This window comes from Engystomops pustulosus, chromosome 5 (assembly GCF_040894005.1).
Source record: "Engystomops pustulosus chromosome 5, aEngPut4.maternal, whole genome shotgun sequence".
Lineage (NCBI taxonomy): Eukaryota > Metazoa > Chordata > Amphibia > Anura > Leptodactylidae > Engystomops > Engystomops pustulosus.
In genome coordinates, this window is record NC_092415.1 from 30,161,576 (window position 1) to 30,187,805 (window position 26,230).

Sequence of the window (26,230 nt, forward strand, 5' to 3'; positions counted from 1 at the left end):
AGAGAGCCAAATCCGTATTGGAAACATCAAGGACCTTTCCCCAGGAGTGGGAATCTATGCAAAACACCAAGCTCCTCATAAGGTGAGCACCCTGTATACTATCTACAAGATTCAAGTACCCGACTTTATTACCCGAGGCGCCGTCCTCTGTTGTGTCCGTTTTTCTGTTTCTGTATGACCATATGAAAAGAAACTTCAGTCGTCTGTCTATACATATAGGATATTTTGCTATATAACAATAGTGTCCTTACTTTTCTGAAGTCAGGGGACAGATAAGCCATTGTCAAATGTGTCTGACTGAGCCTCTCAATGCTCGTCTTACAGAGACAAGTGAGTCATAACAGGGTGATTTCTCCCGACCCCCTTTACAATTGCTGAGCAGTAGAGATGACTTTATGCATTGTCACAAGGGGCACAAAGCTGCCTCGTTGGCTGCTCGTCAGCCCATCAAGCAACATGTCCGGGTTCGTTGAGCTACCAAATGGAAGAAACTGAGCCTAAAGTTTGGGTCATCTCTAACAAGAACTTTTTAAAAGATCTTTTTTTTTCCATTTTATCGAATCTTCTCCACCTGAATCCGCTGCATTAGTATATCATTGACAAAGCCAACTTGTTAGCCTCTTCCTGCTAATATCATCAAATGTTTGCCATGCACGTAGACAGTCTAGGCGTGTCTGTAGTTTACTCTAAAAAAAGGTAAATATCCAAGGTAAAATTGGGGACAGACTGTCAAGGACCAGGTGGCAATGAAGGAAGTGTTTGTTTCTGCTATTCAAGAAAGGACAAACATAGGAGAAAGGAACTTGTACCTTTGCCACCAGTAGACTCCATTGTGTACAGGTAATCCATGTAGAGGGCCCCGAACCTCTGCATTCCGGCTATCTCCGTGTATGTCTCCTATCAACAAAGCAAAGCAAACACGGCTCTAGTTCAGCACAAGGGAGTCCCCAGATTACAACAGGACAGACAAAGTATCAGAGACAAGTGTGTGTTTGGGTTTGAGTGTCAACACACAGGAAAGCTTATCTCTACAAAAGAACAGATGTTATCCTTACAACTTACCTTGTCAAGATAGGTAATGAAGCTTCTATGTGCCCTCCCTGGACAAAACCAATATCCATACATCTGCAGGACGTTATTACCAAGGGGATAATAATGGCTGGTTAATGAACAGCTCTAACTGGATGGAGGGGTCTGCTCGTCACCCTTCACATAGAATGGATATTTGTGTAGCTTTTACTGGTTTATTTTTATATATACATTGATTTATTATAATTCATATATTGGGCAACCACTAAAGATCATTTCCACCCAAACTTAAACTCTATGGCTTTTGCTTACACACCCCATCAAAGGGAACCAGTCATCAGATTTTTTTTAACTTTTTTTTAACTACTAGCACCCCCAGGAAGCATATAAAATGTAATTTCTAGAATTCTCTATTAAATGGGTTTTCCAACAAAACAAATTAGGTCCTATCCACAGGATAGGGCCAAACTTGCTGATCGATGGGGGTCTCAGAGACTGGACAACCACAGATCACTAGAACGAGGGTTTGATGGGGTCCAATGTATATTGAGTGCAGCTCAGCAATCTCTATCAACTTCATAGAGATGAATGGGACAGTCCGACCATGCACAACCGGCTGCCCTGGTCATCTCAGGAACCCCCATTCTCGTGATCTGTGGAGGCCCCCACCGATCAGCAAGGTGGCCCTAGTCTGTGTATAGGGCCTAACTTGTTTTGTGATAAAACCCCATTAAGTGAAATCCCACCTGTTTACATATATATATACAGGCGGTCCCCTACTTAAGAACACCTCACTTACATACGACCCCTAGTTACAAACGGACCTCTGGATTTTGGTAATTTACTGTATTTTAGCTTTAGGCTACAATAAACATCTATAACAGTTATCACAGATGTCTGCAATGAAGCTTGATTGTTAATCCTGGTTCTTATGACAATCCAACATTTTTAAAATCCAATTGTCACAGAGACCAAAAAAATTTGACTGGGGTTACAATTATAAAGTATACAGCTCCGACTTACATACAAACTCAACTTAAGAACAAACCTGCAGAACCGATCTTGTATGTAACCCGGGGACTGCCTGTATAAAGGTTTCAAAGCATTATAAAAATGAGCAGAGAAGAGTCAAGTTTAGAAGCTATAAGGGGAAAGTAAATTCAGATGACCCCATCTTTAGCTCTAAAGCACCAAGAAACTTCTAAGAATCTCGTTGTTCTGATCACATCAGATCGTGTGCTACTGAACTGGAGATACAGGCAGTGTTTCCAGGTACCACACAACTGAAGGTAGGGGCATCTGCAGTGACATCCTCTAAACTTGCCTTATCTCTGGCAAAATAGGACATTTATTACTGACCAGGGCCACAATTCTGCAGCATAAACAAACTGCACAAAAAAAAAAAAAGGTGCACACTGTCGGAGCAGTGCAGGGGGCGCCAGATTCATGAGGACTGGCTGCCAGTTTTAATGAATCCTCTCCACTTCAAACTGCACATTGTACAGACTGCACTACTTTTGATAAATGAAGCCCATTGTCACATGACTTTAGAGGAGTTTAATGTGGTAAAATCTGGTGACAGTTTTCCTTTATAAGAGCAAGTGTCTTTTTTTTTTTTTTTTTGGAGAATTTGATAACGAATGTACCGGTATTCCAGTTTTCTGGTGTAAGAAAAAAAAAAGTTGCAAATTTGGACACTCTAATTTCATCCCTAATTTTTGCTTTCTCTAATAAAGATAACCACAGCAGGGGGAAGGGGGGGGGGGGTGCTGTGGTTATCAAATCTATAGGTGGTGCACACCGTGAGTGTCCACAAATTGGAACACTACTAATAGTATCGATCTTTCTCTAATAAAGGAAACAAAGGAAAGACATCCATAGATTTGACCTACCAAACCAGAAGCTATGGTGAAAATCTCATACACTTGGTTTTCTTGGCCAAAATATGCGCTAAGGTTGATTCAGTCGCTGATGGGTAGGGACTGTAGATACACAGCAGCTGTTCTTTGATCCAGGGTTCCCGAGGACGCTGCCTACACCACATCTTTCTTGACATTGGAGTAGGTGTATAATTTGGTCTCTTTCATTGTTGGCAGCTGTACTCTTTCCTTCCATTAGTATTCTCCACAGGGTCTGAGTCCCCTATATCTATATGTACTCTGTGTGTGACTAAATACTTATTTGTTAATTGTTCTCAAACCAAAATGTATTAAGCGTCATGTACCTTGTAATTAATTTGCTGTATTCCAGAACACATTAATATGAAACTCAACTACTGGAAAATTCTGGCCAATTGAGTAAAAGCTGTTTTGTCATGGACACACTTTTTTTTCGGTTGTGTGGTTCTTGTACCGTACCGTTGTGCTACGGCTCAGGCTCGCATCTAAGTTGTATTCCAGAAAGAAGCAACTATGGTGATAAACACTAGCTCAGCGGGGACCAGTGGTGACCACCATTTAGCAGAACAAGAGACCCAGTTTACGTGAAAACCATAGCTCCATACACAATACTTGTAGAATAAGTCTTGTGGAGGAGGGCAATAGAGAAGCAGGTTCCCTATTCTAGTAATCAGCTAGTGGAAATATTTTTTTAAATGTAAATACGTCCTCTGGTTGGGCTACTCCTACCTGAAAGCAAAAGGAGGAGCAACATCTGCTACCAATGTTCAGGTTATCTCCTGAGTGAGGTAACTGTCCATATTTGGGTAAACACCCATAGCGTGTGCGCAGCAGAGGCCGGGGATGGATGCCATACAGCTGGGAATGGAGGCCAGGGATGCATGCCATACAGCTGGGAATGGAGGCCAGGGATGGATGCCATACAGCTGGGAATGGAGGCCAGGGATGGATGCCATACAGCTGGGAATGGAGGCCAGGGATGGATGCCATACAGCTGGGAATGGAGGCCAGGGATAGATGCCATACAGTTGGGAAAGGAGGCCAGGGATGGACACCATACAGTTGGGAATGGAGGCCAGGGATGGACGCCATACAGTTGGGAATGGAGGCCAGGGATGGACGCCATACAGTTGGGAATGGAGGCCAGGGATGGATGACATACAGTTGGGAATGGAGGCCAGGGATGGATGCCATACAGTTGGGAAAGGAGGCCAGGGATGGACGCCATACAGTTGGGAACGGAGGCCAGGGATGGATACCATACAATTGGGAATGGGGGCCGGGGATTGATCTATTACACTTACATCCATTCCCAACAGACTCCACTGACTCTAGGAGGAAGCAGGGTGTGGTAGATCAGTCTACTGTACTTTTTATCCAGTGTGTCCTGATGGAAGCAATGGCTACTTGCTACAATGGCTACTTAGCAGATGGGGACGAAAAGGATGCCTCAGTCTGCCAGTAAGTATACGTCTACAGACATGTTCAGTGGATCCCTGAGAGCTTTCCTGGCTTTTATGCTAAACATGTCCAAAAGAAACATAGCCTTACTACTATATTTTGCATCCCAAAGATTTTTTTTTTTTAAACAATACAATGTTACAGTACATATGAAAATATTTATGTTAGGCAGTTGAGATGCGGACTTCTCTTAGACATGTTCTAATGAAAATGTAGAAAGGAGGGCAAAACAGAATGGAATAATTTTGGTTGACCGCACATTTCAGCTAAGTGGGTTCCCACCACATTCCGCTTGTGTCTGGGACCGTCAGAACCCTGTCATGTTCAATTTGGCCGGTGCTGGCTGGCATTAGTGAAAAATTACCATGCTGAAAACATGGAGTTTCTTTTCCATGGAGTCACTCAGACACAGTACGACAGGATAGTCAGGATTAGAAACATCAAACAGACCATGGATAAAGCAATTTTCAATGAAATTACATACAGTCCCTGCCAGGTAGGATGCCCCTACTTGCACTCTGAGTAATGTGACAACATTAAAGCCTAAAGGAAATGTTTGCTTAGTGGTTACAAACACTGTTTTTCTGAGGTTAGTGGCCAGGATACTAAATTTTCAAACAAATATGTAGAAAAAAAGAATAGAAATTGCATGAAAAATCACAATAAGGCCACATTTACACACAATAGACTGCTGCATGGACTGAAAAGCAAAGCACAACACATGGAGGTTTTAGAGACCATATTTAGGGTTTATGCCCATAAACATGCCAAGCCTGTGACACACGGAGCATTCGGGGCCATGTTTCATTGAATGAACCCCATACAACTCCATACACCACTCAATACTGTATTTTTTCTGTATGGCTCGGTTGTCCTGTGATGATGCTGGGACTCATTGCATCATGTATAATTATGATGTATTGAGACTCAGAGGAGAGTCCTGTCCATGAAATGTGCCCACCATCTGGTCCATCTTTCATGGACCAAGCCTGTTTGTGTGAAAAACCCATCTAATGAAGAACTTTTTTGAGGGCTTGTAGCTGATTTATCTCCAGGACAATGACCAAACCTTAGCAGATCTGCACAAGTTTTAAAATGCTGTGAATTTCTTTGCCACACAACATGCTTCATCAAACACAACTCATTTAGCGAATCGACTGAAGACATTTCTCCTTCTTAACCAATTGCAGGGGTTAATGTCTCTCTCTATAATCTATGGAAAGTATTTTGACAGAAAAATAATCTGTAAAGGTTTCCTCCTTTTAATAAAATTATTTATTATTTATATTTAAGTTGAGAGGTTTTATTTTTTACCCCCCCAAACAGGGTCACAATTGACTGATCCACTTTGCAACCTGAAGAAGGATTTGGCCTTGTTATAAGTTTTTATGGTCTTTTTTTTCCTAAAAAAATTACATTTTATAAACATGCACATATTGGTGTCACCAGAGTCCCTCTGGTCCCAATAACATGCCAGCTAGAGCATTTAAAAAAAAAATTTTCAGGAAAAGGAGGCCATAAAAAAAATCAAGTCCTGATCATGGGTCCGGGGTTTAAAATGAGGTCAGTGACACTGCATTTAGTATGAATCAGCCAGTATATTTCTGTTAATTTGGCTCTTACAGTACGGATTGCGCCAACGTTTTCTGGCTCCGTGTGTAAAGTAGTGGTCATCTTAACACACTGTTATCTAATTGCATGAGATGGACTCTGAAAGTTCTGTTTCGGTAGCATAGTGGCCATTCTTGCACGTTGCAGGCAGATGCGTGAGCCAGGCCGGCCGCAACACAGTGTCTGACGACGTACAGAACGTGACTACTTAACGTATGAGCTTAAATTAGTTTCTTACTGACCTTATGAGTACAGGAGTCCAAAATAAATTCTGCTCGTATCCCATTATTTTCTGGACTTCGGTAGTCAAATAGTGAATTTGTAAGGTAAGCATTTCCTTTATTGCTTAAACTCTCCCCACACATAAAGAAACAGGCCTCCTGAAAAGAGAGGACGGAAAAAAGAGAAGAAATTAGATATCATATACACAAAGCTATACAGATACCCCGCTGCAGAAAGTGTAAGGCCTCATCACACGAACGTCTGGGGGACGTATATGCAACTGCAAATTTGCGGCCATACATATGTCCCCATAGATGGCAATGGCGGCCCAGCGGCAGTACAGGAAAAGATAGAGCATGCGGCCGTCCGCATCTTTTCTCTATGGAGGGGTCAACTCCTCCTCCTCTCCAGTGCACAGCGGGCATACCTTTGTGTGAATGTACACCAAGGCATATTATGTCCAGAAAGTGTGAGCTATGAGGTATGCTCAGTTCACAAAAATATTTTTTAAAAAAGGAAAGCACAAGGGGTTTATCGCCTAGGTCAGTGGTGGCGAACCTATGGCACTGGTGCCAGAGGTGGCACTCAGAGCCCTTTCTGTGGGCACCCAGGCCATCACCAGAGATGACTCCAGGTATCTTCTTGCAGTCCCAGACAGCCCAGGACTTGCTGTGCACAGAGCTATTTTAAAGTGACAGCTCTATCTGGGACTACTGGAGGAGTGGGAAGGTGTGGACAGATCTGGATTATCATTGTAGTTCCTGCTCCAGTCCTGACAATTCTTCCTGTTTATGGGACCCTGGAGGAAAGCTACAATGATCATCCAAATTTCTTCTATTTTCTGCTTCATTGGTGTCCTCAGGGGTCTGATATGAATGAAAGCTGTGACAGAGAAGGGAGTATAAATCACAAATTAAATTTCTGTGTTGGCACCTTGCGATAAACAAGCGGGTCTTGGTTGTAGTTTGGGCACTTGGTCTATAAGAGGTTCGCCATCACTGACCTAGGTTAAAAATCCCATTGACATGAATGGAAGTTTTATGTCAAGTTAATCAATACTACATTTTTTTTTGGGGGGGGGGGAGGGTTTGCGTGGATAGATAAGATGAGAGAGAAATGTTAAAAACGGACATGATTTCAGATTTGCTCAGTTTATTTATCATCCGGTTTTCTTTTAATAACAAAGATTTTTTAAAAATCGGAAATGCTGGCGGCAGTGTGAACTTAGCCTTATACAAAGTTTGTTGCAAGGTGCGGTATATTTTAAAAGTGACTGAACCTTCAATAAGGAAGCAGTGTCTCACACCACCCAAACATAAGATCCGCTGATATACATGGAAAAGCAAAGAACAATGAATGTGTCGAATACTCACAGAATCTGTCCTATTAGAATTCTCTTCAAAGTCTTTAATTCCCATAATTCCTTTGAGACAAACTGCTTGGCTTCCAACAAAACCAACTTGGCAGTCAAAGAAAGGCTCTCCCTTCATTAGAACCTGCATAAAAATACTAAATATTCAATATACACGTAATACTATGAACCCCCCCAGCATCTGACACCCATAGCAAACAATGTAGCTCTTGTTAGTCCCTGCAGATATCAATTTTCTAGGGTAAACCCGATTCCAATCCTATAATTGCATCTTTGTCACATTCTGAGGTTTAATAAGAAACAGACAAATGGAGCCTCATTTCCAGCACTTGTCTGTGTCACCCTTCCCAGCCAATCTGAAGATATCATGTGTGAAATGATAAGTGCCTACAGATTGCTGCAGATGTCAGTGGCCGCTGATACCGATACCTTCCCCATGTCCAATAGCTCAATTTCTGGGTTTCTCGTTTATCAACAGGTGATCTTAGACTCAAGTCCTCGGTAAAATACAGTGAGCATCTAACATCAGAAAAATGCATTAAAGGTCATATACCAACAAAACCAAGTGTGATGATAATATTTATTTATATAGCCCCATCATATTCTGTACACATTGTACATATTGTGGACACATACAAATATAATATTACATTATAGAGTAATAACACAGATGTATGAAACAACAGGATTGGGGACCCTGCTCACAAGAGCTTACAGTCTATGAGGATGAGGGGGTGACACAAGAGCTTACAGTCTATGAGGGTGAGGGGGTGACACAAGAGCTTACAGTCTATGAGGATGAGGGGGTGACACAAGAGCTTACAGACTATGAGGATGAGGGGGGACACGAGCATACAGTCTATGAGGATGAGGGGGTGACAAGAGCTTACAGTCTATGATGATGTGGGGGGTGACACAAGAGCTTACAGTCTATGAGGATGAGGGGGTGACACAAGAGCTTACAGTCTATGAGGGTGAGGGGGTGACACAAGAACTTACAGTCTATGAGGATGAGGGGGTGACAAGAGCTTACAGACTATGATGATGTGGGGGTGACATAAGAGCTTACAGTCTATGAGGATGACGGGGTGACATGAGCTTACAGTCTATGATGATATGGGGGGTGACACAAGAGCTTACAGTCTATGAGGATGAGGGGGTGATACAAGAGCTTACAGTCTATGATGATGAGGGGGTGACACAAGAGCTTACAGTCTATGATGATGAGGGGGTGACACAAGAGCTTACAGTCTATGAGGATGAGGGGTGACACAAGAGCTTACAGTCTATGAGGATGAGGGGGTGACTCAACAGCTTACAGTCTATGAGGATGAGGGAGTGACACAAGAGCTTACAGTCTATGAGGATGAGGAGGTGACACAAGAGCTTACAGTCTATGAGGATGAGGGGGTGACACAAGAGCTTACAGTCTATGAGGATGAGGGTGACACAAGAGCTTACAGTCTATGAGGATGAGGGGGTGACACGAGAGCTTACAGTCTATGAGGATGAGGGGTGATACAGGAGCTTACAGTCAAAGCAAGAGAAAAAAATAATTTAATAAATAAAAGCTCAGTGTTTATGCAGGGTTTATGCTACTCCTCCCTTGTCGTAACATCCTCCCTGACAGATTACATAGTGAAAACCCAGAGGAAACCCATGCCTCCAAGCCTCCGTGGCTGCCATATATGTTCATGTGCATGAGGACTTAAAGCGCTGCTAAAGAGGACTCAGGGTGTAGTCCTCAGGGTACATGTGGCGTTTGTGATGCCTTTTTAACCCCTTAACGTCGAAGCCACTTTTCACCTTCCTGACACGGGCCATTTTTTTCACATCTCCCCTATGTCACTATAAATGGTTATAACTTCGGAACGCTTTAACATATCCAAGTGATTTTAAAATAGTTTTCTCGTGACACATTGTACTTCATGTTAGTTGAAAAATTTTGGTGGTATGTTTTGCATTTATTTATGAGAAAATCAGATTTTTTGTGAAAATTTGGAAAAATTCTCGATTTTCGAACTTCAAAATGTTCTACTTTTTCCATACATAGTCATAACAGCAAAAAAACTTAATAACTAACATTCACCGAATGTTTATTTTATGTGGAAATGGTTTTTTATGCATCCTCTCATTTTTGTAGGATGTTATGGGGCTTTGAACGTCAGGTGCGATTTTTCACATTTTCATAAAAACCGCAAAATCCTGCTATTGAGGGACCTGCTCAGGTTTCAAATCACTTTGAGAGGCCTAAATAAAACTAAAACCCCATAAATTACCCCATTATAGAAACTACACCCCTCAACGTACATAAAACAACTTTTATGAAGTTTGTTAACCCTTTAATTGTTTTACAGGGGTTAAAACAAAATCGGATGCAATTTTGAAAGTACATTTTCTTTGGCTAAATCAGTGATGGCCAACCTATGACACGCGTGTCAGCACTGACACACGTAGCCATTTTCAGTGACACATGGCTGCTGGAGAAAAATTGCTGTAGTGCAGTTTCCTGGGGCCGGTCAGGCCGTCGATCGGTGATGTGGTCTGCAGCGAGCGGCTGCATCTCAGTCAGAGAGATCGCAGCTGCTGCTCCTGACCTCCAGTCCTGCTCTGCGGAGGCCGCGCAATGACTCCAGAGTGGAGCAGTCCCAGCTTGCAAAGACGAAACCTATGCTGTGCCTCCGCAGGAACATCTACACAGGAGCTGAAGCGGCCTGAAGAGGAGTAACGGAGGTCCGTGGTGTCATTGGAGCCTGTGCCAGTTAGGTAAGTTAATTTATTGAGTTGAGCTCTGCCGGGCTGGGCTGTGATGTACACTGCTTTGGGGGGCACTTCTCAGGACACAGGAGCAGGTAAGTTAAATAACTATACATATTTGCTATTTAAACCCCAAATATCACAAAATAAGGGGTTTTTTTCTAAAGGTGACACACCACCCGAGTAATGGATGGTTTTTTGGCAAATTTTGACACACCAAGCTCAAAAGGTTGCCCATCACTGGGCTAAATGAATGTGTTTTACAAAAAATGTATGGGCACACGCCAGGGCATCGAAGGGAAGCTGCGCCATTCAGAGCAGATTATGCATTGTCACTTTTTATTGGCTATACAAGCTTTATTTTTTTTGGTAATTTGGACATATAAGGGCTTATTTTTTGCGACATGAGATGCACTTTACAAATACTTCATTTTAGTGGGTCATTAGCTTATTGATGAGATTTTATTAACTCCTGAATGTATGGGTGATAAGAAAATTGTCAATTTTGGTTTCCTTTCTTTTTGTATTTTTTGGGGGTCGTACACCGTACACTAAAAATGCTATATTATCTTTATATATATTATCTCTATTCTATATAGTTTTTCATTTATTTTTACAATTTTACTGGAAAAAAACTAATATAGAGGAAATCTCATTTGTTTTTGCATCACCATCTTTTCGGCGACGTAACTTTAATATTTATTTGTTGACAGTGCTAGTTTAGGGCTTATTTTTTACGTGTTGAGTTGTCCTTTCAATTGATACCATTTTGGCGCACATAACTTTTTTTGATCACTTTTTAGAACATTTTTTTTGTAGAAATTTTATGAAAAATTTACATTTTTGGTGAGTTTTCCAGGTTTTGTTTTTACGGCGTTCACCGAGTGGGCCCAATTATGTTTCTGAGTTGTTGTACGGATTGTTACGGACGCGACAATACCAAATATCTGGGGATTTTTGGTGATTTTGTGTTTTTTTTTTCACTTTATTGCATGTGTATAGAGAATGTTTGTGTTTAGGGGACTTTAACTTTAATTAATTCTTTTTATTAAAAAATGTTTTTATTAAATGTTTTTAACAGTTTTTTATCACTTTTACAGGTAAGCTTGAACAAGCGATCCACTGATCCGCAATTCTTCACTTTACACAGTGTAATACAGATGTATTACACTGTGTAATGTAAGGCAGGACCCGGCTCACCGAGGAGGATCGTGCAGCCCCGGGCACTGGCAGTCCTGTGGCTGCGATTGGAACCACGCCCCCCCCCCCCCCCCCCCGTTTAGGAGCCGGGGCCAGAAGCTTGACTTAATAGTACTGCATTTTGAGGGAACGCACCTCCCGCCATGCATTACTATTACGTCAAATGTCAGGAAGGGGTTAAATGTATTTCAAACCGCATGTGCTTGAGGGTGCGTTCATACGTTCAGTTTTTCAGATGCAGTTTTCGATGTCCAAATCAGGAGTGGAATGAAAGAAAAAGGAGGAACAGGGTGCAGCCAAGCTTTCAGCTTTTCAGATGCTTTTTTTTTAAGCCAAAAGCAGGTGTGGATAATACTGGGTGAGGACTTATCATAAAGAAGTGCTGCTCATCCTCTATTTCCACTCCACTCCTAGTTTGGGCATCAAAAACTGCACCTGAAATACTGAGCATTCGAACCCACCCTTTAAACGCATGCGTTTGACTGGTTTAAAAGCGGTTTTTTTCTTCATAGCTGGAAGTGTACGGAGCTGTATTAACATTTTTACAGCTGCTTACACTTAAAACAATGAAGAAAACCGCTTTCAACCCAGCCAAATGCATGATAACATGCAAAAACTCAAGCGCTTTATAACGTGTGACCGCGCCCTTAGGTTAACCACATTCATGCAGTTGGAGCGTTGCTAATGTGGACTTTACATACAGTTTTTCTAATAAAGCACAAAGATTTCTTAAATAGAGAAAATTACAAATAACTTCTGTATAAACCTTAATGTATTTCCACTTTTTAGACACATGACATATCATACATAAAAAATCCTGTAAATATAAAATGGAATTTGCTATACATTTACATAACTTTCAAAAAAATCTACATACAAAAGATGGAATCTGGTGTAAAAAATACCTCAATGGTGGTGCCTTCTTGCTCCCAGCGTATGACTTCTCTGGATTTCACCTTCTGGGGGCTGTAATAGCTGCTCTCGGCTTGCATTTCAGTAAGCTGGAAAACAATACGACACACACCTTCATTTTAGGCCGACGCCAGCATTAAAGAGAGGCAATCTGTCATTACTAGACTGCATTGATGAAGACAAATTAAAGTTCACTATTGGCTAAAGTGTATTATTGGACAGGAAACAGGTGCAATGAAACAGCTGCAAGACATTAACCACACCACTGCATAGGAGGCTGACGTTAAATATGCCAAGTGTAATGTAAAGAGAGGCAGGAGCCGATCCAGCCATCACACTGCCTTTCATTTACTTTCACCTTTTCTCTCAACGCCGAATTTATACAGTAGATGAAAAATGGCCGGGTATCTTAAGACAACACTTGTGTGGTGCACAGCCCCTCGAATTGTACTGCAGTCTTGCGTATCATGTACAGTGGAGATTAAGTACCAGACAAGAGGTTAAACGTTAGTCTTCAGCTCTTCTTGTGGATATTTATGTCTAGATCTGTCATGATATTAACGGCATATACGTGAAAGGAGCGGAACTGAAACGCTCAAGAGACCTCCCCCCGTACAACAAGCCATGTGTTCCCAGTTAAAAATCCCCAACAGCTACGGATTACACATAGGAAGGCTACATTTTGGGGATGAATATGTGGCTTATGCTTGGTTGGTTCCCTGGCTATACTAGAACTGCTTGTTTGCATTTATGTCTCTTGTTTTATCTAGTTTATTGAAAAAAAGCTCTTTATGTATTCAATGCTGTTAGTGCTTCTCCTATGTAATATCTGGGGCCGCGTTCACACGCTGCAGTTGAATTGCTGCAGAAACACAATTGAAGTGCCGAGGAGCTGGTTCCAATCACAGATGCATTTTGGGTGCAGAAACACATTCCAATAGTAATGCTTTTTGCAACTGATGGCAACCGGAACGGGAAGGGGCTTTTGCCCAATCGCATCAGCGCTTCAAAGGAAAAGCAAGTGATTGGTTACTAGCAGCCATGTTTTACATATAAACAATGCAAAACGCGTGGTTTCATTTGCTTCATTTGAGCCACTGATGCGATTGGCACAAGCCCCTTCCTGTTCCGCTTCAAAACGCATGGCAAGCAGGACGTGTGTCCACATCCTCAGGGTGGTGGCACACTGTCAGTTTTTGGTGCGATTTTAAACGCACTGATGTAGCATGTGTTATTGCATGTTTACTATGCGTTTGCCTGGTTTGAATCCGTTTTTCTTCATTAGTGGACGTTTAAGAAGCTGTGAAAATGTTAATGCAGGATTCAAACCAGCCAAACACATGGTAAACATGTAAAAACACAAGAATTTTCAGTGCGTTTAAAAATGCACCAAGAGCAATCCAAGAACGCACCGGTGACAGCACTATTGAGGTGATGTCACATGTAATGCTTTGACACAGTGTAGAAACGGAATCAAAGCGCACTTCGATCGGTATCCAGCACTAGGTGTCTTGCAATTCGACAATTGCAGACAAAGCACATACGCGATTGACCGTGGCACGCCCCAGTGCCTACGGCCGCAGTCACATGCTGCCACAGATCATAACACAATGCTAGTGTACAGAGGCCGGGGCTCAGTGAAATTGCATACGCGTTTCCAGGGAAATGCATGTGATCGATAACCAGACCCCGGTGTCTTGTATTGTTCCCTGGAAACACATATGTGATTGGGCTGAGGCCCGCCCGTGGTGTGCTAGCGTTGCGCTATGAATGAAACACTAGCAGAGCGTATGACTGCAGCCTAAGAACTAAAAATGACTCGCATGTTTTGTATTGTTTACCGGCAAAGCACATGTTCCTCGTTGTGGATTAAAAAAGGGTTACCGTAGGTCTACAGTAGATGGACCTACAACCTAGTTGGTCTTTATTAGAATTTAATTGCTCACTTTTACACTGAATATCATTTGAAGATCTAGTATATTAATGAAATATTTAAAGAATAAATCTTCAATTTCAAATTGATGGGGTCCGGTATTAAGGCCACTGATTGAGGTTTATGGCATGAATAAAGAGCACCATTCTCTCTTTGGTGGCTGGCCCACGCTACTGCAGTTCTCCTCACATTGAAATGTATTGGCACATAAAAGGCAGCTATTATCAGCTCATCAATTGGGGTTTCCACTGTTGGATCCCCATTTAACAAATATTGATGACCTTATACACAGGTCTCCAATATCACCATGATGGAAATCCAGCTAACTCTTTCCAGTCCAGGTCATTCATATATATATATATGTTTCAGTTCTGTTATGCCCTTCTTTAAATATCATTTTTGGAATAGCATTACAAATAATAAGAAATGTTTACTTAATTTGGTTTATAACATAGGAGGCTTTAAATTGGTAGTATAGTTTTATTAATTTTTATTTTATTTTTCTTAAAAGAAAATCAACCATCAAGATTCTCCATAAGAAACCAGGGCACTTACTCATAGATCCAGGCACCATGACTGGGAAGCCAGTGTAGGGAGTGGCTAGGGTAACGCCCACCAGAGCCCTTAAAATAATTTTAAAAGTTGATTTTATTAAGAAGGAAGACATGGATAACAAGTATAAGAAGATTACCAAAGCCATGGTGCTGGATCTATGGGTAAGTGTCCCTGGTTTATCATGATGGATTTTGATGGTAGATTTCCTATCAGTAGAAAGAAACGATGGTGCATATTTCCTGTCGGCCTGAATATGCTGAATTTGTGGTAACTGCAATTTTTAACTTTGAAAAATTCCATTCAAGAAGAAGACACACATACAGGAGTGTGATGTGAAACAAGACAGCATTGAGTAAAAAAACAAAAAAAAAATTACGTTTTTTTTAAAATATAGCCCAATTTCTCTCCTTCCTTCCCATCAGCTGTCAGCAATTATTGCAGAGGAAAAGCAATTAATTGATTAAAAGAACTTAAACATTACAAGAACAATTTTCAACAGCATTAGGAAAATGTTACGTTTAATTTGGCATGTTTTCTTCCCATTTCCCTGGAATGGTATCAACCACTCGGGATGCTAATGCAGAAATATGACCCCCTTTTTTTTAAATACCAAAATATGAACCACAAATTAATTCCATACATTCCTCGCAAGAAACTAGAACAATGAACGCTAATGTTTTCCGTCTCGGTGTAACATGTGAATCTCATACTAAACATCACATCGCAGATGTAAGTTTTCTTCTCCGCTAGATGTTTGTTAATTTGTTGCAGGTCATTTGAGGGTAGAAGGTGTTAAGGAGCAGCAGAATTATTGCTTTTTGGGGGGGGGGGGGGGAGTTTTATTTTATCAAGGAAACCTTTAGCATAAAAGGGCCACTGATCTGTGTCTTTCCATAAATTAATGGTCGCCTCATACAACCAATGCCCTCCAGGCACAATTCTCAACCCAACTGTATGAATGGAACTCATTGCATTATAGCAATTTATGATATTATCACCTTCAAAAATAATGCAGGAACCTTTTTAATAGCATACAGGCGGTCCCCTACTTAAGAACACCCGACTTACAGACGACCCCTAGTTACAAACGGACCTCTGGATGTTGGTAATTTATTGTACTTTAGCCCCAGGCTACAATATATAACTAACAGTTATCACAGGTGTCTGCAATTAAGCTTTATTTTTAATCCTTTTTCTTATGACAACCCAACATTTTTAAAAATGCAATTGTCACAGAGAGCCAAAAAATGAAGCTTAGAAGATTTTTACCACTGTGATGACACAAGGGCAGCAAACAACAAATTGTGAATCCATTGTTTGCGGTCTGAGAAAGCAGACATCCTTGTGTAGGAAGGATCACCTTCAGAATATAGGGGCTGTTTCCTCACTCCTTCAATTATCCTTCTCCTATTCTCCCATGATGATGATGATCATCATCATCTTTCTTAACTGTAGGTCTTGACTTCTCTTGTTTCTTCATATATAATTTTGGCACTTCGTCATAGTAATATGAATGACTCAGAACTGAAATTGATTTGACAATCGCTACTTTAAGTGGTCATGTTATTTCATGTTGCCATTTTATCACCTTTACACCCATAAAATGGGTGCTTTTGTTTCCTTTCTTTCATTATTGCATGTGATGATATTGCTAAAGCATGTTTACGTTAAAAAACCTCCCCTGGTGAGAACCATCACCCAATACAAAGCAATGAACGTTAATATAAATAGCATACCTTGAATGTAACCGTGGCCTTTGTGCAATAGAAACCTATGGAGATGATTGGATCTTTGGATTGCTGTGACTGATAACTCTGTGTTACATTTCCATCTTCTGATGCTGTATAGCCATCTTCTCCTTCCATGTCATTACTGTAACTTACAATGGCTGGAACAAATGACCAGGCCCATGACACCCAGCCTTGCTGGTCATCATCTTGCATAGGGTACATTTCCTGTGTTGTATACTGCATGCCTGCAAGCTCTTCCTCAGACCCTAAAAAGTTAAGATTAGAAAATGTGTAAATCGAATGATCATTTGTGACATTAAAAAAAAAAAAATTCCTCCATAATATGAATAAAGAAGCAACTAAATGTAAATTATATCTACGAAAAAGAGATCTACTGATAAATCAACAGAAAAAAAGTTCCAGACATAAGACAAATGCTCCCCTAGGACTTGTGGGCTAAGTTTAATAAGAAATTCTGCTATAATTTATAGTACACATAACTTTCCAGTGAAGCCATGTTCTTTTGTCTTAGTCGTACAAGTGTCCAAAAGCGGTCTGAAAGGGAACCTATCATCATGAGCCCTTTTTCTGGCTCCCCATGTCCCCATAGAGAATAGTGTACACATTGCCAATGAGGTTTTTATGATAAAACTGGCTTTTTCTGAATAAAAAGATGAGTTTGATGAAAGTTTACCATTATGTATGCAGGCGCTGTGTTCCCTAGTCCCATGGGAGTGGCTATTGTGAAGGGGTTAACATCACAACCTCAGGAAGGGGATCCGTCGTGGATCGATTTCAAATTTAAAAAAATACCATATTCCCCATATCTCTGCCCCCAATTGCCTCCCCATCAGGACGTCACAGATGTCTGCCCCACTCCTCACTGGCCTCTCCCATGGGACTAGGGACACAGCTCTGCATACAGAGAGGTAAACTTTCATCAAACCTTTTATTTATTTATTTATTTTTTTCCAAAAAGCCAGTTTTACTATAAAAACTCTTTAGCAATGTGTACACGGGGGAGCCAGAAAAAGGGCTCCTGATGATAGATTCCCTCAAATCCCCAGCATACCCTCATATTTGGTAAGATTGATCAAATTTACATTTATTTAACCCTCCTCCTACATCAACCTAATTACTTCCCGAGTTAAGCAATGGTTTGGTAAAACAAAAAGTATTTTAAAATAATAATAATATTGTAATCACCCAGCCCTGTCCTTCACCTCTCCCTACCTCTCCCACCTCCCTTGTGTTAGTGTCAACTTAGACGAATGAATGTTTTGTGTACATATTAAACTTCCTTTTTCTGCCCTAACCTGGAGACTATAAAGAATCCCAGCCAGACAGCAGCATCATACTAATGATAGGGTGACAGACGTAAGAAAATACAAGTCTCTTCAGCTCTTAATATTTCTGGCTCATTGTCATTTAACAAACCCCCTGGATTTCTACCTGTGATAATTCGATTACCAAGATCACGTTAAAAGGGGATAGCAATAATGACTCTTAAACCCTATAGGTGTTTTCATTATACGCTAGGCTGAGATCTGAGGTAATAAATGTATGAAGAACTCTGTTATGGCTGAAGGGGGGCAAATACTCTTACTGTTCAAGATGTATAAATGACTACCTTTTATTCTTTCATTCTTGTTGTTATATGTTGGTTTAACCCATGTTGGGTCTACTGTTCTTATTTTTGTCATATATATATTCAATAAAATGATTAAACATAAAATAATAATAATACAGGTGGTCCCCTACTTAAGAACACTCGACTTACATACGACCCCTAGTTACAAACGGACCACTGGATATTGGGAACTTATTGTACTTTAGTCCTAGGCTACAATAATCAGCTATAACAGTTATCACAGGTGTCTGTATTGAAGCTTTAGTGTTAATCCTGGTTCTTATGACAACCCAACATTTTTAAAATCCAATTGTCACAGAGACCAAAAAGTTCTGGCTGGGGTTACAATTATAAAATATACAGTTCCGACTTACATACAAATTCAACTTAAGAACAAACCTACAGACCCTATCTTGTATGTAACCCGGGGACTGCCTGTAATATGAAAAATAGCACTTTATAGCTAATTTTCTTCCTTCCATGTTACCTTTCCAAAGGGATACATTCTACAAAAGGCAAAAAGCTGAGAAATAGAAAAGAAATAGAATAGAAGCATATTCTCAATACAGATGTGGCAAAAAGGCTATAAAGTGATCTGGCAAGAAGTGAAATCAATCAAGATGACCCCCCTCCCCCCAACATTATCTATACATACTTTAGACAATACATACAGAGCATCGTGTTCAGACACTTTTAAGGGCACATTAAACATGTACAGCATTTTTTTTTTAAAAAATCATTTAAGGGTTTTCTACTTTTTTTTTTTTTTTTAACTTGGGTGGAAATTTTTTTTTATTTAATTAATATTTCTTAAATTAAATGGTTTTTTTTTTGTATACTTTCTGTTCACAAAGCTATAAAGTTATGGAGTGACTGAACCAATAGAGCGCTGCCCTAAACTACGAATCCAACACAAAAATATATTACACGAATGTTGGCCTCCTTTAATGACTACTATGAAACCTCATATGCGGAGTGTGCAATGATGTTTTAATTGAACAATGACTGGAGAGACGAGCTATGGAACAAGTAAATCTGTCATAGAAGCGGGGGAAGAAAAGTTTTGCACACCCGTTCTACACACAAGTAACCGTGAAATGAAAATTTCCATTTCAGCTTCTGAACAGAGTTGTTTCATTCTAATTCTACATGTTGAAAACATTGACAAATCACGCTGAAGGCCAACACATGGAGAAACCCAAGTTGCCCACTGGGATATGTTTTGTTCACTGGTTTAACAGAAATCTTTTGAGAAGTTAAAAGAGAACTTCCTTTTGCCAGCCGCAGAATGGGACTGCATAGATGTGAATAACATGTACATGTCCTGGAACCCCTCTAAGCTGCGATTTGGGATTAATTTACTTTCGAAAGCCAAATGGTTACATAGAAGTCTGCCAAGTCCTCTCCCATGGGACTATGCTGTAGTGAAGGCTAAAGTTGTATAAAAATGTTATTTAGTGAGAATAAGATAACAGTAAAGTTTGAAGGGCTCTTAGAGGGGTTTCCTGGAAGATAAGAATTGTTTAATCTGTTTATTTTTTAATTAGCCTCCATTTCTTGGTCTCGACTTGAGAGACTCCCCTCTACCAATTTACTGTACTACTGAGATATTGAGGTTTATATAATCCATATTATCCACCTGGTCAGGCAGCAAAGAGAGAGGAATGACAGGGACACATGTTCTTCTATTATTGAATTATGGAAACATATGACTTGACTAGAGCTAAGCCTTGCACACGGCCCATATCTGGGTGTAGCATACGGCCTGATACAGGAGGGAAGTGGATGAGCGCTCCTCACCCTTCCCTTCACCATAGGAAGCCGCATGGCTCTGGCATGGCATGGTGGGCAATACGGCCATTCAAAAAGCAGCCCTTATTGCCCACTGAAGTGATTGTGGCTGGGAGTTACCCATATTAAAAAAAGGTTCAGTATGGGTAACACATGGCCATAAAAAAAAATTATAATAATCACAACTGGACATCCCACAGAAGTGAAAAGTGCAGGATGAACTTATCCTGCATTTAATTTATTTCTATGTGATCTTCGGGGCAGCTTACAAAACAGCCGATCTTGCTAGTCCTGATTCTGGGGGCTACAGCAACATAGAATTATTGTCTATATCCCAAGTGTCTGAGATAAGTGAATTGTTAGGCACTAGTGGGGACTCCTCTGTCCTCTTCCTTAAGACCCCTCTATCCTCCAGTAGGCATAGACCATTGTTTTCCTCCTCCTGCTCCCCAGGCTCTGCTGTCCTCCTCTCCAGACTTCGCTGTCCTTCCGCCCCCAGAATCCGCTGTCCTCCTCCCTCCAAAGACTCTGCTGCCCCCCCAGACTCTGCTGTCCTCCTGCCCACCCCCCAGGCTCCGCTGTCCTCCTCCCCCCACCAGACTCCACTGTCCTCCTCCCCCAACCAGACTCCACTGTCCTCCTCCCCCAACCAGACTCCCCTGTCTTGTCTCCTGAAGTTGGCACTGAGGCACTCCAGGACAGGATGGTGGCTACGTGGTGTCATCATGCGTATGGACAGAGGCCTCTTCCATACAGCCAAGTTCAGGAGCCAGTACATGCCTGTCTGCAGCATAAAACAGCTTGAGGGAAATTACAGTCCAAACTGCATATTCTGCTAGTATAACGTTTCCTAAAAACTCATTACTTGGCCACTCTAATGCTTTAAAATAATATTAGATCTGACCTTTGTCTGACTCAAGCCCTTGACCAGAGGAATGTTATCTCACAAAGTAGGTAACAATTATATGGCCCACAGGTGTATGGGATAAAGGACACTAGAGACACACTTCAATTATATTACCCTCCTCTGTGTAAATATGAAAGATATACATAGAGACAAAAAAAAGTAAAATAACATGACAAAGTTTACACACAAATAGAAGACCAATGCCTACACACAATAACAGGAATTGTAAACTCTTATGTGATGAAAGTGGAGCCCCAATTTCACATGCAGGTAAGTCTCAGACAATGGCCTGACTTTTTTCTACAGCTGAAACGGCAAGATTTTTGAGAGGCAGATTTTAGTCATTTTCTCACTGCGGATTTGTGGCAGGAAAAAAAGCTGTGTGTACAGGCAGTCCCCGGGTTACATACAAGATAGGTTCTGTAGGTTTGTTATTAAGTTGAGTTTGTATGTAAGTCGGAACCGTATACTTTATTATTGTAACCCCAGTCAAAAAATTTTTGGTCTCTGTGACAATTGGATTTAAAAAATGTTGGGTTGTCATAAGAACCAGGATTACCAATAAAGATTTATTACAGGCACCATTGATAACTTAAAGCTGTTTATTGTAGCCTAGGACTAAAGTACCCTAAATTACCAAAATCCAGAGGTCCGTTTGTAACTAGGGGTCGTATGTAAGTCAGGTGTTCTCAAGTAGGGGACCGCCTGTACTTCTTAAAGGGACTGTCACTCGTTCCAATCCCTAAAAACTACCAGCACCCTCCGGATATGATTTTACAAGGTATTTCATCCATTGCTAAGCTAAAAACTCTATTTACGGTCGCTATGCTGCGGATTATTGTGCAGAATTAAAAAAAAAAATTTTTGTGTGTAAACCGAGCCAAAGGGATTGGTCGTAAATGCAAAACTAAGTAATATAATGTAAGTTGGGTCAACCATTCATACCCTGCTAAATTTCTGTACGGTCGCCTGGAGCCGCAGGTCATGTAGACCCCGGCCAGAAGGATGTGGGTCTTCCTGCAGCATCCGGATGTCCTGTTGGCTTCCAGGGGATGGAAGGGTGGGTGCAGTCACCACACACCTGGTCCATCATAACCACTCCCATATAAGTGGTTAGAAGGGCGTGCCAAGGACATCAGTACACCCCTCTAACCACTGATATGGGAGTGGTTATGATGGAGGGGATGTGCATACAGTAATCCGTAAAACGTAAAAAGTGGGAAGCCAGCAGGACATGGGAAGTCACATTAAGTCCAGTCTCGCTGCCAACTGGACGAATGACCTACCACTGTTGGCGACAAACAAAACTTTAAAATGGCAAGTACTATACCAGGGACACTTACTCATACATCCAGGTACTGAGACTTTGGTAATCTTGTGATACTTTTGTGCTGTAGCTTCACAGGCCATAAAATTGTCTCCCTCTCTGCCCAACTGCAGCAGAAGAAGTTTCAGCACACAGTAGGATGGGGAGCTGCTCTTCCACCGTGTGACAGCATGGGAAACTACAGCACGGAGGGACTCAGTTAACACCCCCAGATGCCTTCTGGATCATTAGAATAATTTTAAAATATGATTTAATAAAAAAATTATAAAAAGACCAAAAATTATAAAAAAGATTACTACAGTCATGGTGCCTGGATCTATGAGTAAGTGTCCCTGGTTTATCAGATTTGAAGGAGATTGGGCATAGAAAATATATACATCAACCATTCATTCCAGTAATGGGAGGAGCCTGATCGAGGGGCAACCAAATTTGTGTACACCAGGACTGATAGAGACTGGATGGAATTATATCTGTAAAATGCTGTATTTTTGTTAATAACAGTGAAGTAGAGAATGTGTTATTTTGTTATCCTGAATATATTTAGGAATCTTGTGGAATACCCCTTTAAATAAATGCAATTTCGTAATATATGGTTTTGTGTCTTTGCACCAATCTTTGAATGAAGCCTCGTCTTATAATGATATCACCGACATGCGGGTGTATCTGCCAGAAACATTTTATGTTTTCAGCATGAGGACCAGAGAAGGGAGGTTCATCTGGTGCACACGGAGTCATTTATCAGCATGTGTAATCCTACCAATGACACCCGCTTCTTGACTGACATCACCTCTGCCTCGCTTTGCAGCCAGGCACCTTTGGGGTGAGAGAGCAATTAATCTGTTCCTGCTCGCTGTTGCTTCTGGATCAGAAAGAAATCAGTTCTGACAGACATATTATGAACCAAGTTCAGACCTTGAAAGGAAAGGTTACAGAGAGCACAGCTGCCTACAGAGCCTGAGGAATGACCTCACTTGTGTGCAGAAAGACAACTTACTTACCGAGTTTTCTTAACCCTCTCTTGACATAGGTCCTGGGCACATGGGCAGCAGCAATTCAGGTCATTAGCACAGAGACGGCTTTTGTTACTTCGATTTTTTTTGTATTTTATGTAGTTTTTAGCAAGGAAAAAAAGACATCTAAAAAGCATTTTTTTACCAAAACAGATGTATTTTTTAAGTACGCCTAGTGTTATGCATTACTGACCGTTAATGTTAAACTTCAGTGTTAAATGTTGTGGGTATGATATTATTATTATAACGATTGTGTCCTCTATTATACTCGCTTTATATACATGTTCTATTTTACTAACATAGCAGAAATCTTACAGTTTCCGGCTGTGTAAAACACATTGTTAAACACAATAAAAAAAGTTTAACAAAAAAAAAAAAAAAACCCTACAAAACGCATGTTGCTATGTAAAAAAAAAAAAACTTGGGAGTTTTCACCCAATAAGTCTACAATTCATTTGGAACACAGGCACAGGCTACTGCTGTGTGTTTGCTCGGCCGTAGCCCGGGCAGCAAACGGTGGACGCTGGAAAGGAGGAGGGGGAAGCGGCCATATGTACGTGGAAAGATAGAGCATGCTCTATCTTTTCCTCATGTATGGTACGGTGCCGCACGTGTGTGGTCACCGTGCCGCCGCCGGTTTCCAAAGTTCTATATGGGGAGGTATACCCGGTCACAAACTTGAAAGGGGCAATAGGGACAGTGTTTGGACAGTCTAAGGAGCTCTTGTGTGTGGCAGATTTATTATAATGACTTGGATCGCTTGTACCTTAAATCGTGCCACCGATTATAAAAGTATTCTATACACCAGAAGTCGGCAAGAGAAGTTTTGTACAAAAATGCAAACCATGTTATCATCTATTCATAACACTTTATTATTAGGTTCATCAGGTTTTGATAGCCAAAAATAATGGAGAAGACCATGAGACCAGTGTGAACTAGGTCCTGTATACATACAAGAAGAACTCCATAATATACAACAAATTTTCTGACAATCTCCAGCATGGTGATCTGAGGCCTAATAATCCATCAGTAACAGATATAAACTATAAACAGATAAAGTATCCAAATGATAAATGAACTGCTGCTTCCCTACTTCCAACATCAAAAGGAGGACAGACTCATTAATTTTGCCCCAAGGCACGAATGCTTCAAAAAGTATCACCTAAAATGTGCGACCCCCTACGGACCTCTGACTCTGTCACAAAGAAGACAAGTAGCTGAGATATTTCAGTTGTTCTACTCATTGTGCATATACGAGTTGTCTGTATAATAATACAGGATTATAATCAACTAGTGTTAAATTATAATCACGGGTAAGACATATGGCCTTAAAGCTTTTATTGTTCGCTCCAAATGACACCTCCCCTTTATTCTTTTAGTCTGTCCGATCATGGAGAAATTTATAATTATAATGTTTGAGTAGATTTTAAAAATGTAAATCTTTTGTACCAAAAAAGTTCTTCATTTTGCCGTATTCTGAGGCCAATAACTTAAATACAGGCGGTCCCCTACTTAAGAACGCTCGACTTACATACGACCCCTAGTTACAAACGGACCTCTGGATGTTGGTAATTTCCTGTACTTTAGCCCTGGGCTACAATGATCAGCTGTAACAGTTATCACAGGTGTCTGTAATGAAGATTTATTGTTAATATTCATTCTTATGACAACCCAACATTTTTCAAATCCAATTGTCACAGAGACCAAAAAAGTTCTGGCTGGGATTACAATGATAAAATATACAGTTCCGACTTACATACAAACTCAACTTAAGAACAAACCTGCAGACCCTATCTTGTATGTAACCCGGGGACTGCCTGTACTTCAGTGTACGGAGCTGTACAAGGTGGAATTTTTTTTGCAGGATGAGAGGACTCTTTCATTGCTACCATTGACTGTATGACCTTTTGATCACTTTTTATAAAATATTTATGTGTCACAAAATGGCAAAAAAAATGTTGATTTGGCCGTTTTTCGTTATCGGGTTCACCGCCCGGAATAATCGTTTTTATATTTTGATCGATCGAACATTTTGGGATGCGGCAATACCTACTGTATTTGTAGACCCCCTTAAGGTACAGTGCCTCACTGGCAGCTAGTTTTAGGTGATATGGGACGTACTTGTAACCCTTTACAAGCAGGCATTGTTGACACTTATTAAAGTGATCACCTGTGCAAAGCGATCACCTGTGCAAAAGATTACCTACTGCTGAAAACTTCACGCAGTTGGGTCAACTTTAATTGTTATACCCCCCCCCCCCCCCATCCACAGGATGAGGGACAATAATCTTATTGGATGTGGTCCCTCACAATCAGAGGGCTCCTTTTTCTCCTACCGTTTTAAGTAGTGTAAGGTGAACACAGCCAAGTTATCTCAGGCATTACCATATTTAGGTATTTTAGGATTGCTGGAAAGGACAGGCTAAGATTTTTTTGAGCTTTGGTTTGGTTATTGCAGTATATCATATATGGTAATGAAACCAAGAATGTAGCCAGGTAGGACTGGAGGTAATGAGGGCAACATTTCCAACAGTAGTAGAACACTGATAAGTACTAAACATAGGGTAGGTCCAATACCTAAATATATAGGGCAAGAGACTCCAGACCCAGATTTACTTTCACTACGACGTTATTGTTACAATATGCGAAATGTTGCAATAACTTCATAATAAAGTCTCTTACCCTACATATTAGTATAAGTATTGGACCTACACCATTCAAAAATTAGCTGCTAGGAAAGTTACCCTTACACCACATTCACATAATGCACTTGGATCACATTTTGAAGCAAGCAGGGAGAAACTACTTGTCGAACTCTTATGTGTTTTCGACAAATGATGCGTGCAAAAGCAGTTACGTGAGCGCCGCACATGGTATATCTACAT

General features: G+C 40.8%; 1 protein-coding gene across 7 annotated transcripts in view; it reads right to left on the reverse strand.

Moving 5' to 3' along the window:
* Positions 1-26,230, reverse strand: part of VPS13B (vacuolar protein sorting 13 homolog B) — a 629,099-nt gene that overhangs the window by 524,215 nt on the left and 78,654 nt on the right. For all 7 annotated transcript variants that reach the window (XR_011855676.1, XM_072151499.1, XM_072151498.1 and 4 more), the window contains exons 8-12: positions 16,687-16,946; positions 12,456-12,551; positions 7,595-7,717; positions 6,242-6,379; positions 810-897 (exon numbers count right to left, since the gene is read on the reverse strand). Coding sequence is in view for 6 of the 7 variants with exons in the window: in XM_072151499.1 (XP_072007600.1) it covers positions 810-897; positions 6,242-6,379; positions 7,595-7,717; positions 12,456-12,551; positions 16,687-16,946 (705 nt within the window). In the remaining variant the exon portion in view is untranslated. The remainder of the gene's footprint in view (positions 1-809; positions 898-6,241; positions 6,380-7,594; positions 7,718-12,455; positions 12,552-16,686; positions 16,947-26,230) is intronic.